At 41.8% G+C, this 18,669-nt stretch overlaps 1 protein-coding gene across 1 annotated transcript in view; it reads left to right on the top strand.

The window, feature by feature from the left end:
* The window catches only part of mrpl13 (mitochondrial ribosomal protein L13), a 94,133-nt gene extending 75,926 nt beyond the window's left edge, over positions 1-18,207 (top strand). Inside the window, exon 7 of the mRNA XM_078539855.1 lies at positions 18,091-18,207. Coding sequence (XP_078395981.1) covers positions 18,091-18,115 — 25 coding nt within the window. The 3' untranslated portion in view covers positions 18,116-18,207. The remainder of the gene's footprint in view (positions 1-18,090) is intronic.
* Positions 18,208-18,669: the final 462 nt, after the last annotated feature.

The raw sequence follows: 18,669 nt of genomic DNA, 5'->3' as shown, positions 1-18,669 counted from the left end.
AGTTGGGAGAGATGAGCAGAGACACGATAATGAAAAATAGATTTGAGGAGGCTGTTAAATTGGAGAAAGAAGTAAAAACCCAAAGGCTTTTAACGATGGATTAGTGACAAGGTAACTAACTATAAGTTCTTGCATTGACAGACCGACAGAGGGAAGTGGGGATAACCAGACAGAGGATTGAAAGAGTCAGTTGGGACTTAGGCTGCAGGAGATTGCAGAGATAAGATGGGGTGAGGCCCATAAGAATCTATAAACATGGATTGTGTGGCAGAAATAACAGAAAAGGCTGGACCAATAACAGGGATGTTAGTGCAGAAAATGAAATGACCTGAAATTCAAAAAGGGATGTTGCTGCATAACTGCATTTATCTGAAATTTCCCTTTCCAGATCCGTTCACTCATTTATTTTAATATTTAACGTTAACATTTATGCTAGGCTAGCAGAGACAGAAATTTAAGCCTATTAACCTAAGAGCACCTACCTTATTATCCCACAGTGTCATTTCAGGATCACTGTGACCCGAAAGGGACACGCCACAGTAAGCAAAGCTGCCTCTTAGCAGTAGAATAAGGAATTATTCATAATATAATGTATCCTTATAAAACTGTCTATCCCTAGACTTCTTGTGTGGTGTGTTTTTATTTGTTCATAGGATGTTGATGTCATTGGCTGGGCCAGCATTTATTGCTCATCCCTAATTACCCTTGAGAAGGTGGTGGTGAGGCGCTTTCTTGAACCGCTGCAGTCCATGTGGTGTAGGTACACCTAACAGTGCTGTTAGGAAGGGAGTTCCAGGGTTCTGAACCAGCGACAGTGAAGGAACAATGATATAGTTCCAAATCCGAATGTCTTGGGTGAATCGTGGCAGGTGATAGCCTGCTGCCCTTGATACATGTCAGCAGGGCCAGGGATCGGTCAGCAGGGCCGGGGATTGGTCAGTGCGGCTGGGGATTGGTCAACGGGATCAGTCAGTGGGGCTAGAAATTGGTCACCAGTGCTGGGGCTGGTCAGCAGGACTGATCAGTGGAATCAGTCAGCAGGGCCAGGGTTCGGTCAGCAGGGCTGGTGTTGGTCAGTGGGATCATTCAGCGGGGCCAGGGATTGATCAGCAGAGTCAAGGTCGGTCTGTGGAGCCAATGCCATCAGGAGAGATGAAAAACTGACAGCATTTAGAGGGCAGTAATTTTATCTGGGGGTCTAGATGATGGTTTTAAATTGTTGAAGGTTTGTTCCTGTGCTGTGACACCTTTGAATTCATCAGAATTACGACTTTACAATGCCTGCTACCTACACAGTATTCTCCTCATGTTAGTCTTCCTGGGATAAATCTGCAGTCATCCACAAGGGGTTAATGCTAGATGTTTTCAGAGCGATTGAGTAATATGTTGGATGACACCATGTCTTTGGAATATTCTTCTTGTTCTGAAGAGATATTGATTAACAGCCGTGGTGAACTAGAGAGAATGTTGGGATGGGGGTTGAATAGTTTGATTCTTTAGTCATCTCAGAATCTGAGCTGAGGCCAGGAGCAGCAAGCGGCGGAACAGAATTACTACATCCAGACCTCAGTCGTGTCATTACTAAGTCACAGCAACAATAGGACTCTTCAGGTTTCACTTGCCCTTCTCCAGCAGTTAAGTTTGTGGCAGAAGCATCCATTCCCTCTAAAAGATTTCATTTAAAGATTCCATGCAAAGTTTGAAAAGTTTCAGGAAATCCAAAGGACCCTGTGGACACTTTTAAAATACTTCACAAGGGACTAGTGTTATACCTCAGCCCCTGTAAACTAAAAGCAGTGTGCAATGCCCTCCTGGTAGTGTGTCACACTAACTCTTTGGCCAAGCTTTCTGTCATTTGTCCTGATACTCTTTCGAGTTATCAACAGTCACAGATTGCAACTCTTTTTTTGAGTACAATCACTTGTCTTTGATACCCTCACGTGTTAAATAGCAATCAGTCACTGGTATGTTACCGTTTTTCAGGTCATTGTTCACTGACAGCTGGTTTGCGTTTGTGTGAAAGTGGCTGTTTAAGTGGAATCCTAATGACTGCTGATATTTTAAAAAACTGTTTGAGAACTGTTTTTAATCTTAAATTGGCTTTGATGTTATTCGACTGTCAATTCTGAATCAGAGATCTTGTGTTCACAAATGTTAATGAAAAGGAATTTCATTAAAATGTCTGAATGTTATAATTACCCATTTTAGTGCAATGCAAGCAATTTATTTCTCTATAATCCAAAATTCCACTTTGCAATATAGCTGGTACACCTTGGATGGTTCACAAATAAGACCCAAGGTTATTGTAAATTTAGTATTAATCCAATACTATAAATGCCCTTTTCACACAAAACAATGGGTGACATCTTACGGAAAAATGAAAGTGTGTTAATGATGCACTCCATTATTAATGTGCAAATTGGCCAGCAACTCCTGAGGTGAAGAGAAATGTCGTGAGCTGCAAATTTCCAGAACATGGTGGTCGGTTTTTGCAGCTCTGCCATTTGCTTCTCACAAATGGCCTCTGCATTTACCCTCACCATTATTTTTAAGAGCTAGCTGGATTTATATATTAATTACCCATTAAAGTTAGCATAAAGTTAACCATTAACAGCATAAATGCCCTTTTCGCCAGAGATCATTTTAAATCACATCATTTGTGAATTTCAGGACAGTGGTGATGATAACTAACGTGAATTTCCACCATTTCTTTACCCTGAATAAATCGACTATAATCATCAGCTGCCACACCCGAAACTCTGAAATTCCCTCCCTGAAACTCTCATACTCTCCTCACCACCACCCCCCCACCCCCACCCCCTTAAAATGCTCCTTAAAACCTACCTCTTTGGCCAAGCTTCTGATCACCTGTCTTACTATATCCTTATATTGGCTCGGTGTTTAGTTCAATATCGCTCATGTGAAATGCCATGGCACGTTTTATTCCATTGAAGGTATTATATAGCTGCAAATTGAAGTTGGAAAGGTCTAGATTAAAATATGAATTAGAACAGTGCCTAAACTTAGAATTTTAGTTACATGAATAGTCATTTGGAGTTAGGATTCTTCACTTTGAAGAAATGTAGGCTTAGGGAATACGAGTGAGGTCTGTAAAATTATGAGATTGGATCTAGCAGGAACATAGGAACATGCAGCAATGGAAAAATTGTTGCTATCCACCTGACTGGTTGCATTATCTTAAGAAATATCAGGTTTTTTTTCTGGGTACTTATCCAACTGTCTCTTAACTTTTCTGATACAGTCACACCTGCCTCCCTTGGCAAGTTGTTCCATACAGGCAGCACCTTGTATATAAAGTTGTTAAATCCATTCCACCTTTTCACCCTTTCTCTCTTCAGATTGTGCCATCTTGCTGCAGATTCTATTACTGTGTTTAAACATATTGTCTATACTTTTTTAGGATCTTGAGTGCTTCTATATACTCATTCCTTCCCCAGTGTAAATATTCCCATTTTCTGCAGCCTCTCCTCATAACTCAGGGGCTGAATGCCAGTTGTCTTTCTCATGAGGTGGTGACCAGAATGGTAACACACAGCCTGGCAGAGCCGGAACAGTGACCTGTATAAACCCTGAATCACTTCTTGAGATTTGTACTCTATTCCTCTCGCTGTACCACCCCAAGATTTGACTTGCAGTGATTGCTGTGCTAAATACTTCAGTTTATATACCGACACTCCCAAATCACTCTCCTATAGAATAATACTATGTAGTTTATGTTACCACTGTTTTCATGATCATTTCCTAATCCCATAGTTTTGCGTCCATCCACATTATGTAATGTCAGCCCAGGTCTTGGGTCCATCCAGTTCCTTCTGTATTTGATCTAGTCCCTGTTGTTTTTTCTAGATTGGTATCACCTGCAAATGTAGAGAGCTTTGTTTCTATCCTGACTTCCAAGTCATTATGGAGGTGTCAGCTGTGGCTCAGTTCATAGCACCCTCGCCTTTGAATCAGAGGGTTGTGGGTTCATGTCCCACTCCCGGAAACCAAGAACTGTGATTGTACTCGAAAGAGTTGCAATCTGTGACTGTTGATAACTCGAAAGAGTTCCAAGTCATTATGTTCACCATAAAGAGCAGTACTCCCAGCGTTACTCTCCTGACTTAGGGGACTCCTCCTCTCATTTAGTACGTCCAGTTTTACATTTACCATTCTTTGTTTCAGCTCATTTTCAACTTGTTTCAGATGCAATCCACCTGTGCGGTGCTCTGCCAATATGTAGACAGATTTCCTACTCCACATTTCACCAGAAGCTTAGCTGAAATCTAAATAAATTTCAGCTGCTGAGCTTCACCTGTCCACAAGATTTGTTAAATCCTCAATGAGCTCCAAGGAGATTTAACAAACATGATCTCCATGTGGGTTGCCTCTTACAGTTCTGTATTTCTCCAGCTGATTCATCATTCATTCCTTCAGAAATCCTCTGCAGCGATTTTCCTGTAATAATGTCAGGCTGAGTGGTGTGTAGTTCCCTGGGGTTATTTCTTTAATAGGTTGGTATCACGTTTTCCTTTCTCCTAATTCTCGGGCACACTTCCCATCTCGATAGATGCCTGCAGCAACTTATCTCTTTTTGTCAATGACTGTCCCTCCTTATATACCTTCAGGTGTAATTCCTCAGGGCCTTGGCTTTCTATAGTACCTACATCGGCCCATCAAATCAGTTCAGGAAGTCTCTGGCTTTTCCTTGATTTCAGACAGAGTGATGCTAATAGCCTCAGTGCTCCTTGGAGAAAAAGGGGGAAAAGTAGGCCAGATTCCTATCCCCAATTACCAAAGGGCGATCCATGCAAGTGATTCATTTTTGTAGGAAGAACATGGAGAGACATTATAAAGTAAAGGGTACAGCCCTAAAGCGGGTGTGGGAGTAGAGGGACCTGGGTGTATGTGTGCATAAGTCATTGAAGGTGGCAAGACAGGTTGAGAGCGCAGTTGATAAAACAAACAGTATCCCTGACTTTAATAATAGGGACATAGAGTACAAGAGCAAGGAGGTTGTGTTGAACTTGTATAAGACACTAGTTCGGCCTCAGCTAGAGTATTGTATCCAATTCTGAACATCCTACTTTCGGAAGGATGTAAAAGCATTAGAGAGAATGTAGAAAAGATTCGCAAGAATGGTTCCAGCGATGAGGAACTTCAGTTATAAAGACAGATTGGAGAAGTTGGGACTGTTCTCCTGTAAAAGAGAAGGCTGAGAGGAGATTTGATAGGGGTATTCAATATCATGAAGTGCCTGGTCAGAGTGGTTAGGGAGAAACTGTTCCCCACTCTTGAAAGGATCGAGAACGACAGAGCCCGGATTTAAATAATTGGCAAAAGAAGCAAAAGTGACATGGGAAAAGCTTTTTCACGCAGCGAGTGGTTATGATCTGGAATGTACAGCCTGAGAGTGTGGTGGAGGCAGGTTCAATCGAAGCATTCAAAAGGGAATTGAGAGAGTCATCTGAAAAGTAAGGATGTCAGGTTAGGGAGAGAGGTGGGTGAATTGCTCATTCAGAGTGCTGGAGCAGACATGGTGGGTCGATTGGCCTCCTGTGTTGTAACAATTCTGTGATTAGGATTCATGTTCTTAGATCTTTGTGTAGTAAAGTTCTTTTGTTTTAAACCATGAACCTTGTGGCTTCATTCTTTTAGTAAATTCCTGGGGCTTCAGATTCTAATAAAAAAAACTAAACAAGTTATTGGTCTCTACTGGGATCATCATCAGCTATCATAACAAAAGCTTCCAGCTACAATGCTTGAAGCTAACAGAACAGAATGGTGTCCTGTTTCCATTTCAGAGCATCTGTCATCCAATGAAGAGGAGCAGCTCGAGAGACTCTTTTCTAAACTTTCTAAAGCAGTTTTCTCTTTAACAGCCAAAGCTGTCAGTCTATTTAAATCACAACACAAAACAGGACAGCAGAGGCTGTCTGGACATTTCTTTTACATTTTTTTAATGCGTTATGGCACTTTCTTCAATGGAAGAAGTACCAAGGATGTGGAGGTATTTAGAGAGGGTGCAAAAAGGATTAATGGGAATGGTTCCAGGGATGAGGGACTTCAGTAATGTAGACTGGAGAAATTGGAACTGTTTTCCTTGGAGAAGAGAAGGTTGAAAGGATATTTGATAGAGGTATTGAAAGTCATGGGGGATCTGGATAGGGTTAATGGAGAGAAACTGTTCCCATTGGTGGGAGGATTGAGAACCAGAGAGCACAGATTTAATTAATTGGCAAAAGAAGCAATGGTGACATGAGGAAAACTTTTCTCACACAGCACTGCCCAAGTGTGTGGTGGAGGCAGGGTCAATTGAGGCTTTCAAAAGTGAATTGTGTCATTAACTGAAAAGGGAAAATTTGCATGGCTATGGGGAAAAAGGGGGAGTGGTATTAGCGAATTGATCCTTCAGAGGGCCAGCACAGACACAATGGGCCAAAGGCCACCTCCTATGCTGCAACCATTCAATGATCCTAAGTGCATATGTCAAGTGGCAAGTAGAATAGACTTGGTTGTGATTAATTCCTTCATGCTCAAATACCTTGCCCCCTGTCACCTCCAGGCTCAGCAGCAAATAACAACCGTTTATCCCAAGTTCAGGAATGTCCCTGGCAACCTGTGCAGTTATGACCTGATTGAAAAGTAAACATCTTCAGCAGAGCAAATATTTCATAGAATCTTACATCACTGGCTGAGGCCATTCGACCTCTCATGTCTTTGCCAGCTCTTTGTAAGCACTAACCGATTAGTTCCAGAAACCCCTGCTCATTCCCCCATAGCCCTTCAATTTTTTTTTTCCCTTTTCAACTATTTATCCAATTTCCTTTTGAAAGTTGAATATGTTTTCACCGCTATTTCAGGCAGCACATTCTCGATCACGACAATTTTCTGCATTAATCTGGAAATTGTTGATATAATGTAGGGCACCCGAGGAATCGGGAATGTAGGTGGGAAGAGACTTGATAAGGGGAGGGAGAATGGCGTCAAGATGGTAAAAAATAAGTGCCATGGGGCAGGAACAGGCTGACACAATGGGTCTACCGGGACAGTCCTGTTTGTGGATTTTGGGAAGGAGATAGAAGTGGGGTTGGGAGACTGTGAGGTTGGAAGCTGTGGAGGAAAGACCTCCAGAGGAGATGAGGTCACTGTCAGTCCTGAAAACAATGGCTTGATGTTCAGTGGCAGGGTCCTGGTCCATGGGGAGGTAGGAAGAAGTGTCTGAGAGTTGGCACTCCAGCCTCTACAAGTTAGAGGCATCACAGCAGCGTTATCAAACAAGTTCTGACACCAAGCCACATGGAGATATTAGGGCACATATGGGTAGGTTTTAAAGGAGGAGAGAGAGGAAAAAAAGTTTAGGGAGGGAATTCCAGACCTTGAGGTCCAGGCAGCTGAATGCATGAACGCCAGAGGTGAAGCAAATAAAATTGGAGATGCATAAGAGGCCAGGTTTCGAGGAACGCAGAGATCTCAGAAGGTTGTTGGGCTGGAGGTGGTCACAGAGGTGGGGAAGAGTGAGCCAATGGAGGAATTTGAAAACAAGCATGACAACCATAAAATTAAGGTATTGCTTAGCCGGGAAACAATGTAGGTAAGCGAACATCAGGGTGATGAGTAAACGGGACCTGCTCCAAGTTAGGACACAGGCAGTAGTATTTGTATGTCCTGAAGTAATGGAGGGAAGAATGTGGGTCGGCCAGGAGTGCATTAGAATAGTCAAGACTAAAGATGACAAAGGCACGAATGAGGGTTTCAGCAGCTGATGAATGAGCTGAGGCAGGGGCAGAGTCAGGCACTGTTACAGAGGTGGAAATAGGCAGTCTTTGTAATGGCACAGATATGTGGTTGAAAGCTCATTTCAGGGTCAAATACAAAACCAAGGTTGCATACAGTCTGGTTCAGCATCAGGCACTTGCCAAGGTAAGGGATGGAGTCAATGGCAAGAGAGTTTGTGGGAGGTTCTGAAGACAATGGCCGGAATTTTCCATCCCCTCACGCTGGTGGGATCTTCCAGTCCCACCAATGTGAACGGAGATTTCAATGGCTCGCCGGCCCCACGGGGGTGTGGGGAGGGGGGTCTGGAAAATTCCAGCCAATGACTTTGATGTTCTTAATATTTAAATCACCGCCCCTTGGTATGTTGGTCAGTCTTACTATTTCATCGATGGTGTCCTTGGTTGAATCATGGCTCTTCTGCCTACATTGTCTAACTGATTACATCACATAGTTAAACAGTTCATGTGAAAGCTGGATAGTGTCATTCATAGGAAATTTAAGATGCAGATTTGAGTTTCACATTTTTTGAGCACTGGCTTTTAACATGGGCCAAGTTGAGAATGATGTAAGTATGCCTGGAGATATTGTTGATGGGATTACCTCAGGGTCTAAGAATGGGATCAAGCTGTGATCTTGCTTCTGGTAATCCCTTAGAAAAGGGAGAAAGTTAAATCATTAAAGATGTTTGGAATGATGGGGAATTGCTACTAATGATATGCTGATTCAGTAAACATCTATTCCAGGAGATTTAAGGACTACAGGCTGCTGCTGCTGGGTAAATACAACAGTGGTTGAGCAAAATGAGGTGCTCAATAAATCCAAGGCAACATTAGCTCTTGCATTTTTTATTCTTTCACAGGATGTGGGTGTCACTGGCAAGGCCAGCATTTGTTGCCCATGCCTAATTTGAGGTGTGGTGAGCTGCCTTCTTGAACCTCTGCAGTCCATGTGCTGTGAGTACACCCACGGTGTTGTTAGGAAGGGAGTCCCAGGATTTTGACCCAGTGACAGTGAAGGAACAGCGATATGGTTCCAAGTTAGGATGCTGTGTGTCTTGGAGGGGCACTTGCATATGAATATACAAAATAGGGGCAGAAGTAGGCCATTCAGCCCCTTGAACCTGCTCCGCCATTCAATAAGATCATGTCTGATCTTTGTGTTTCGAATTCCACATTCCCATCTAGCCCCGTTTAACCTTAGATTTCCCCAGAATCTATCTGTCTCCGCCTTAAAAATATTCATTGACCCTGCCCTCTGAGGCAGAGTGTTCAAAAGTTGCACAACCCTCTTAGAGTTCTGAAAGGGCAACCCCTAATTTTAAAACATTGCCCTCTATTTCTAGACTCACCCACAAGAGGAAACATCCTTTCCATGTCCACCTTGTCAAGACCATTCAGGATCTTGTATACTTCAATTGTCACCCCTCACTCTTCTAAACTCCAGCAGAAATAAGCCCAGTCTGTCCAACCTTTCCTCATAGACAACCGCTCATTGCAGTTATCAATCTAGTAAACCTGCTGTGAACCACCTCCAACACATTTACATCCTTTCTTAAATAAGGACACCAAAACTGCACACAGTATTTGAGATGTAGTCTCACCAATATTCTGTATAACTGAAGCATAACATCCTTATTTTTATGTTTATTCCTCTCGTAATAAAGGATAGCATTCCATTAGCCTTCTTAATTACTTGCTGTGTCTGCATACTAACTTGTTGTGACTCGTGCACTAGAACACCTAGATCCCACTGCACCTCGGAATTCTGCAGTCGTTCTCCATTTAAGTAATACAATGCTTTTTCATTCCCCCTGCCAAAATGAGCACGTTCACATTTTCCCACATTGTACTCCATCTGCCAGACTTTTGCCTACTCATTCAACCTATCTGTATCTGTTTGCAACCTTCCTGTGTCCCCTTTGCAACATACTTTCCTACCTATCTTTGAGTCACCTGCAAATTTAACTGCCATGCCTTTGGTCCCCTCATCTAAGCCATTGAGATAAATTGTGAAAAGTTAAGGCCCCAGCACAGACCCCTGTGGGATGGTACTCGTCACATCCTGCCAATCAGAAAAAGACCCATTTATGCATACTTTCTGTTTTCTGCCAGCCAGCTAATCTTGTATCCATGCTAATATGTTATCCCCTACACCATGAGCTTTTATTTTCCGCAATACCCTTTGATGTGGCACTTTGTGAAATGCCTTCTGGAAATCCAAGTGCAGCATGTCTACAGGCTCCCCTTTATCCACAGCACATGTTACTTCTTCAAAGATCTCCAATAAATTGGTTAAATATGATTTCCCTTTCACAAAACCATGTTGATCCTTCCTGATTACCTTGAGTTTTTCTAAGTGCTCAGCTATAACCTCCTTAACGATCGATACTAATGCCTTCTCCATGACAGACATAACTGGGCTATAGCTTCCTGTTTTCTGCCTCCCTCCCTTCTTGACTAGAGGGGTTATATTTGCTACTTTCCAGTCTGGTGGAACCTTTCCAAAATCTAGTGAATTTTGGAATATTAACACCAACGCATCTCCTACCTCATTATCCACCTCTTTTAAGACCCTAGGATGAAGTCCATCGGGACCTGGAGACTTGTCAGCTCTCAGCTTGCTCAGTACCGTTTCCCTAGTGATTGTAATTTCACCAAGCTCCTCTCTCCCTTCCACCCCCTAATTTACAGTTATTACAGTGAAGACAAAAGCAAAATATTTGTTCATTTCATCCACCATTTCCTTATTATCTACTATTAACTCCCCATTGTCACCCTCTAGAGGACCAACACTCACTTTACTTGCTCTTTTCCTTTATAAGTACCAGTAGAAACTCTTGCTATCCATTTTTACATTTCTAGCTAGCTTCCTCTCATACTCATAATTTCGTTCTCCTGATTGACCTTTTAGTTATTCCTTGCCATTCTTTATATTCTGACCTGCCACTCATCTTTGTGCAGTTATATGCTTTTTCCTTAAGTTTTCCTTAACTTCTTTAGCTAACCACAGATGGTGGGTCCTCCCCTTAGAATTTTTCTTTATAGTAGGAATATACTTGTTCTGAGTATTTTGAAATATGCTCTTAAATGTCTGCCACTGCTTCTCTATTGATCTATCCGCTAACCTAGTATCCCAGTTCACTTCAGCTAGCTCAGCTTTTATGCCCACAAAGTTGTCCTTATTTAAGTTTAAACTTAACTCCCACACCAGACTTTGAGCCACGCATTCACCTCTCTAATCTTATTTCCCCAATGTCAATTTGCAAGTGGCTCAGGTAATAATCCAGATATTATTACCTTTGAGGTTCTGTTTCGTAATTTGGTACCTAGCTCCTCATACTGACTATGCAAAACCTCTTTCCTTGACTTGTCTATGTCGTTGGTGCCAACATGAACCATGACAACTGGATCCTCCCCGTCCCATTGTAAGTTCCTCTCCCGCCCTGAGCAGATGTCCCAAACCCTGGCACTAGGTAGACATCATAGCCGCCTGGACTCTCGCTCTTTGCTGCAGAGGACAGTATCGCTCCCCCTAACTATACTGCCCCCTACTACCACTACATTCCTGTTTGCTCCCCTCCCCCACCGCTTGAACAGCTCCCTGTACCATGATGCCATGGCCAGCCTGCTCGTACACCTTACAGACCTCGCTTTCGCCCACACAGGTTGTGAGCTCCTCAAAGGCTGTTTGACAACTGCAAAGCCTGAGGCCCCTCCACTACTGTTGGCCCTTTTACCTGCCTCACTCATGGTCACATCCTCCTGTCCCTCATTGCTGACCAGAACAGGCACCCCTATTCTAAAGGATGTGATCATCTTCTGAAACAAAGTGTCCAGGTATTACTTCCCCTCCCTTATGTTGCACAGAGTCTGCAATTCGACTTCCAGATCAATAACCCTGATCTGGACTTCCTCCAGCTGCTTACACTTTCTGCAGACGTGTTTGTCCTGTATCGCCTTGGCGTCCAAAAGTCCCACATTCCACAGCTGCAACATAACACCTGTCCTGCCATTGTTACTTATGTTAGATAGTTAATTTAACTACCTTCTTAATTAACTTGGAATAATTCCTATGTATACTACACCTCTTTCCCCCTGTGCACCGAATTCCACATGAACCTAATTCGCTACTCGCTCGGTCTTCGTCTCACTCAGGTGTAGTCTCCTGTCTCCTCGTGCGCCCCTTACTGGTGGCCCTTACTTGCAGGTGGTGACGTTCCCATGTGTCTGCTGTCCTTGCCCTTCTAGGTGGTAGAGGTTATGGGTTTGGAAGGTGTGCCAAAGGAGCCTTGGTGAGTTCCTGCACTGCATCTTGTAGATATTACCCACTGTTGCCACTGTGTTTCGGTGGTGGAGGGAATGAATGTTAAAGGTGGTGGACAATGGATGCCATTCAAGCAGGCTGCTTTGTCCTAGATGGTGTTGAGCTTCTTGAGTACTGTTGGAGCCGCACTCATCCAGGAAAGTGGACTATTTTATAGGATGATCCTTAATACATAAAGCCTACAGCTCTATATTGAGACAGTATCTACGTTGGTAAGGGCAGGTTATTCCGATTCTGATCGGATCTGGATCACTTTGCATTATTTTCAATTCTTTGTGCTGTGCTCGATAATTAATGTGGGAAATATATGACTAAGAAATATGTCAGTCACCTTACAAAAATAAGTGAAAACACAATGCCTACAGTCTAGAGAGAAGCTTAAGTAACGTTTTAATTGAAATAAATAAATTAATAAAGGATCAGTTTAAATTGGACACCTTAAAGAACTATTTTTGCAAGAAGGTCGATTAGTGTCTGGAATGATTTAACAGTAAAGATGCAGGACAGTGTATTCAAAATGCAGCTGGATGCTCAGTTGTAATAGCTAAGGAGATCAAACCATTGTGGTAAACCACTTTTACACTGAGTAACCACTGAGATTACAATACATGGACTAGACCTTGAACAGGCCAGTTATATTGCACAAGCAGCAACACTTTGGCTTAATGTAAACAGTGATCCTTTCTGGTATGAACTATATTTAGATAAATGACGTAAGAACAACGTCCAGCACGGAAATGTGATTGTAGCCAGTGCAGAACCAAGTTTAAAACCAAATCAAAGCACTGTGGATGCTGCAAATGTGAAACAAAAGCAGAAAATGCTGGAAATACTCAGCAGGTCAGGCTGCCTGTGTGGAGAGAGAAAGAGAGTTAACATTTCAGGCCTGTGACTTCTGACTCTCTTAAAAGATTCATGTGGAAATGGTTTAAAATAGATTTTAAACCTTGTCCATTGTTAGCAGGGAGGAGTAGATTTATTTCAGATTCCCATGGCACTGAATAGAACAATACCCTTGTTTACAGCCATGTTTTCCCCTCCAGAGGACCGTGCTGAGGTGGCAGTATAACTTTGCCAGTTTCAGGTCACTCTGAGAATATATCAGTCTCAAACCGGTATCTGCAGTTATAAAGGCACCTTTTATAAAATAGATTAAAACCTCCAGAGGTACTGCAGAGCTGTTGCATAAAACAGGTTGTGAGATCAAATCTGTTTTATGTTTCTTCAGATAGTGAAGAGCTAATTGTGGATTTTTTTGTATGTTGTAACATAGCGTACATATCATCATATTGTTGCATGCCATTGTACACAAAATCAGTTTGTTTTAACTGATTGTTTCAACAAGAATTTCACTTTCCATGGTTGTTATCTGATTCAAAACACAGCACTAAAGAGTAAGAGTTTTAACAAAGTGATTTTTAAGAAAAAAATAATTTTAATCTGCATGAGTATAATCTTAAGATGCTGAATATACATATAGAGAAAGTGTTACACGGATATGTCAGTCTATCAATGTTTTCTGTGCTTGAAATTTCCTGTAGGAGCTTTCCAATTATTTCAGTTCAGGCTTGTGCTCAGTTTTCTGAATGATTCATAGGAAACAACACGTATTTACGTAACTTCTTTAACATAATAAAATGTCCCAAGGTGCATCACGGGAGAGTTATCAAACAAGATAAAAACACTAGACTAATCAGATGCTAGAAAAATATTTTTGAACGCCTTTTTCAATCATTATTACAGTTCTCTTCATTCTACCTTTACCACACATGCAGAAGCAAAGGGCTAAATAGGAACTTGAGTATGTGTGTTTTTCTCAACTACGTGTCAACAGGACCTCTCCCCAGGCCTCCCGCCAGAACCTTCAAACCACACACTGCATTCTCCTTCCTGAGTATTGGGGCTTTAACTCTTGAATGGTGGCCACCTTGCTTATCCCACCTTCGTCCCATTCCCCCTTAGGCTTCCACTGCTCAGCCCACAAACAATGCAGGGAGAGGGACTTATGGGTTGTCATCTTCTGTGCATTCAATAAGAAAGCTCAAGAATCCAGAAGTTGAAAAATTGGAATATCCATAAAAACGATTTTAGCGCAAACAACCATGGACCGAATCATATACCAGTGCCTTTCCTTTTGGTAGTGACCGTTATTTCCGCTCAGGGTTAGCAGAGTTAGGTAGCTGAAAAAGGAAAAGCAGAGTCTGTGAGGAACAAGCAGACAAGCAACGCATCGTGGACGTGAGTGTCATTTAGCGGGGGGATAAAAATTCAGCAGAGAAGGCAAAAAGAAAAACGATTTTGAATCGGATCAGCCTGAGCAGGCCATGCTGACACCAGCTATCAGGATTTAGGGGTGTTAACTTGTGGTTCCCTTCAGCTTTATAGACAATTTAAACTTGAGTACAGGGAACACAATCCACAAATTAAAAGCAAAATATTGCAGATGCTGGGAATCTGAAATAAAAATCTGGAAATACTCAGCAGCATCTGTGAAGAGAGAAACAAAGTTAATGTTTCGAGTCCAATATGACTTCAGTTCTGAAGAAAGATCATGCAGACTCAAGACGTTGTCTCTGTTTTTCTCTCCGCAGATGCCACCAGACCTGCTGAGTACAGTCTGTAAACTTGCTGACTACCAAAAGTAGGAGGTTTGGCAAACACTGAGGAGAGCTGTAAAAGTTCTCAAGTAACCAGAGGATGGGTTGCTGGAATGGGCAAAATAGATGAATGTTTGAGAGGGAAAGCCAGAAAAGAGTGTATGCTGAACGGGAAGACACTGAAAGGCTGTTTAAAAGAAACACCGATTGGTTCAAATGCATTAAATTGCTGAAGTTGAGTGCAAATGGATAAAGCCATAAAATGGTCAACAGCACCTGGGGTGTTATAAATAGTACCTTACATTGCAAAGGAAATAAGGCCTGATAGTTTTGTAAATGAAAGGGCTGTGGTTTCTTTTTACAGTGAGGTACAATCTGTGGGCAATACATTTTGAAATGAGATCCTTCCATGGAAAGCAGTTCCACTTTTGAAATGTGATGACTCATGGTTAGCACTGACCAAAAGAAAAGCTACAGGCATTATAAATATTGTACAGTACTCTTAACTATTTTGCTGAGAAGAGAGACATGTTGCCAAAGCTTTTCATCTTGCTCTCATCAGGACAAATGCAAGAATGCCGAATTTCAAACAATCACAACAAATCATGCTACAGGAGAAAAGGATGCAGATTGGTTGGCAAGTCAACTCCGATCGGCTGAGGCATTGCCATGGAGCAAGCAATGGGGAACTATAAGCTCCCCAAGTTCCCGGGTAATTCAAAAAATGTTCAAGACTTGAACATATTCCTCTTTTTTGCAGAGAATGGGTCCCTACATATGAATGTATGTCGCTTCTAGCAAATGTAAGTGAGCAAGTGTTACAAGCTCAGCAGATTATCTTAAATTGTTTGTTGCAGCCCAATTGATTGCTGCCCAACTGCCAAACCACACCTAACAGTAGGCATTTTGTTTTGGGTTTTGCAAGCATGGGCTGGTTGAATACGGTCTGTGTCAAGAAAACTTGAAATTGTAATATTTTTCTTCTGTTAATAACCCTGTCATATTTCTTATGTACTGGAAGACAGGTTGTTGGGGTGTAAATATGGTAATTGGATAAGAGCCAGAGTGACTGCACGAGTCTAAAACCAACAGTAAGAAGTGGTTTGATATGTTAATCAACCAAGAGGAACTTCAGTCAGCATTTTACATAAAGCAGTAACAGGAATGTTTTTGAATTGAGTTGTTTTAGTTCAAAGGGAGATATATGCAGGTTGTAAAAGGTATAAGTAAGGTAAAGATAGGGTAAGTTTGTTTTTACAAGTCTAAGAGCTAGGCTAATGAAATGAGTTTAATCAAGTCTGGGAAGAATGCATTTCTAAAGGGACTGGTTGAGACAATGGAGAGATCAAATGGAAGGAACACATTTAAGGAAATACTGAAGCCTATGTGAGGGGGTAGCTGCTTAGATCTCCCAGAAGACAGCAGGATAGCTGGGCAAAACTCCAAGAAGATAGTGTGAATAAGGCCAACTCTGAAGACCCAGTTGCTGTCAACCTCAGAGGATACCCCAAGGGAAAAAGGCACTGTGTGGTAAAAATTACTGGAATTCTACAGATTTTAAAATCTATAAGGATAGTTGCTGAACAGAAAAGGGGAAGGTTAGCTCTGAGGGTAGTTAAGTTAAAATCTTGTGGAACTGTCTTTAAGTACTGTTTACTTGTGAAGCCACCCTTGTGTTTAAATGTAATTTTTTTTCTTTATTCTTTTAATAAATGTTTACTTTACTATAAAATCATCACAAGTAGTCAGGGACAGCATTTCCTGATTTCAGAACCACTCCTCATCCTATACAAATTGCAAAAACTGTTTTTGGAAGCTGTTTCAAGTTTCCCTCTGGGACTTGGGCAGCTCGGCATTTACCAACCACCGTGCCATAACACCTGTACTCTGTCTATTTTGAATACCCAGAGAAACATGCTGTTTAATTCAACTGACCAATTGCTGGGATGTACAACCTACATACCTGGCATTGCACCAGCATTGGAATTACTGCCCAGTGTTGCTCAGTTGTGTGGTAGGCAGAACATGTTAGCCATATGCATACACTTTTCCCACACTGACAAGGTCATGTAAAGATTTTTGCTGTATACAGATTGTAATTCTTGCAAAAAGAATCCTAGTCCATCAGTTTACACAGTGCTGGACATGTTGGTGTGGAGTGTGCAACAAGGTTGCTGTAAACCAGAAGATGGTTCATGTGCACATAGACATTCAGTTACTGATTATTTATTGTGCAGCAGGCTACATACCGTTACTTCCTTTGTTTTTAAATGTATAAACCATTAGCTCAATATTCCAATTTATTTCCTAGATGTCACAATATGAAGGGATAATTAAGTTTACTGCATCTGCAACAAAAGGACCACCCCCTTGCCCATCTTGTCTAGTGTATTAATCTGTTATTCATTACTTAGATAATACATTCCAAACAAAGGACAAAGTTCATCTCACTAATCACTGATGTGCAGTCATTATATACCAGTGCCAAGGTCAGAGATCATGGCATTCCAGCCTCCAGAATGAGGCACTTAGGCGAACTTTTTTTGGATGTTTACCAAGGTTGAATATCGGTCACTGACGCCTTTCGTTCAAAGCCAACACCTTCTAAAAGATGCATGACACCTTCGGAATTCAGCCGTTGAACAAAGAAAGCTTCTCGGGGACATGATCCAGATCTCTGGATTACTAGTCCAGTATCATAGCCACTATTCCACTGTACCCCTCAACTGATGCTTATGGAGATCCCCAATGGAGGGAGTCCCTGTCCTCCCTGATTCTGGCCTTGAATGGTGCAGGTTCTATCCCTTACTAGGCTGAGAGGGGCCTCCACGGTAAAGGCTGGGACTGAATGTAGTATGTAGCCTGCTGCACAATAAATAATCAGAAACTGAATGCCTATGTGCATATTGGTTTTGCTTCCCTTTCGCCTGAATCACAGTGAGATTACGACTGAAAGGCTGGGAAATTTTAAGATGATCCTATTTAAAATGGTTATTTGCTTTTCCAAAATTAAGGTTTGGACCAAAGCCCTAAAAATAATAAGCAATGTGGATGAATCTTCTTGTGTGCTGAATTGACCTTGTGCAAAAAAAAATGCTTTGTAAAGTAGGCTGGTTTCCATTCACAGAGGGAACTGAGCATGACCTCGAACCAAGAAAGCTAAGGGTGTCAGAGCACTTAAAAATGAGTGTGCGTTAGATCAAGATATGCATTTTAAATTTTACATAAATAAACGGAACTTAATATTATAGATATTATGCTATAATTAGTGTCGCATTGAATTTTTGGAAAATTGTTTAATGTCATGACTGCACTAATGTGAAACAGATGGCCTTTAAGTGTTGGATAAAATTCCATGTTCTAATGATGCATTTTTTTTGTTTCTTTCCAGACCTGATGACTACAGAATGAAGTGAATACATTCCCAAACCAGGACAAAGATAATCCAAAGAGTTATTTATTTTTCAGAGCGTTGATTTGCAGAATTAAAAGCTGCTTCATTCCTCTACCCCACCTCTGATGTTGATCTTGATTTTCCTACAAGAATTTAACAAGGATTTGTTTCAAGACTGGAATCGGTAGACTTTTGTTAGGTAAAGGAATCAAGGGACAGGGAAGAAAAGCATGTAAATGGGATGCTGAAACAAGACAGCTGATGGTGAACTTTCCTTCCTGAAATCATAGGCAGTATTATGTAGAGTTTTATTTTATTCATTCTTGGGATATAAGCATCTCTGGTAAGGCCAGCATTTGTTGCCCATCCCTAATTGCCCTTAAGAAGGCTTGCTAGACCATTTCAGAGGGCAGCTAAGAGCCAGCCACATTGCTGTGAGTCTGGCGTCAGACCGGATAAGAGTGGCAGATTTCCTTCCCTAGAGGTCATCACAGCACTAGAACAGGCCACTCAGCCCAACTGCTCTTTGCCGGTGTATATGCTCCACATGAGCAACCTCCTACCCCTCTACATGAC

The sequence above is a fragment of the Cetorhinus maximus genome, chromosome 4 (genome assembly GCF_964194155.1).
Source record: "Cetorhinus maximus chromosome 4, sCetMax3.hap1.1, whole genome shotgun sequence".
Taxonomy (NCBI): Eukaryota; Metazoa; Chordata; class Chondrichthyes; order Lamniformes; family Cetorhinidae; genus Cetorhinus; species Cetorhinus maximus.
This window is presented reverse-complemented; position numbering and strand designations above follow the sequence as displayed.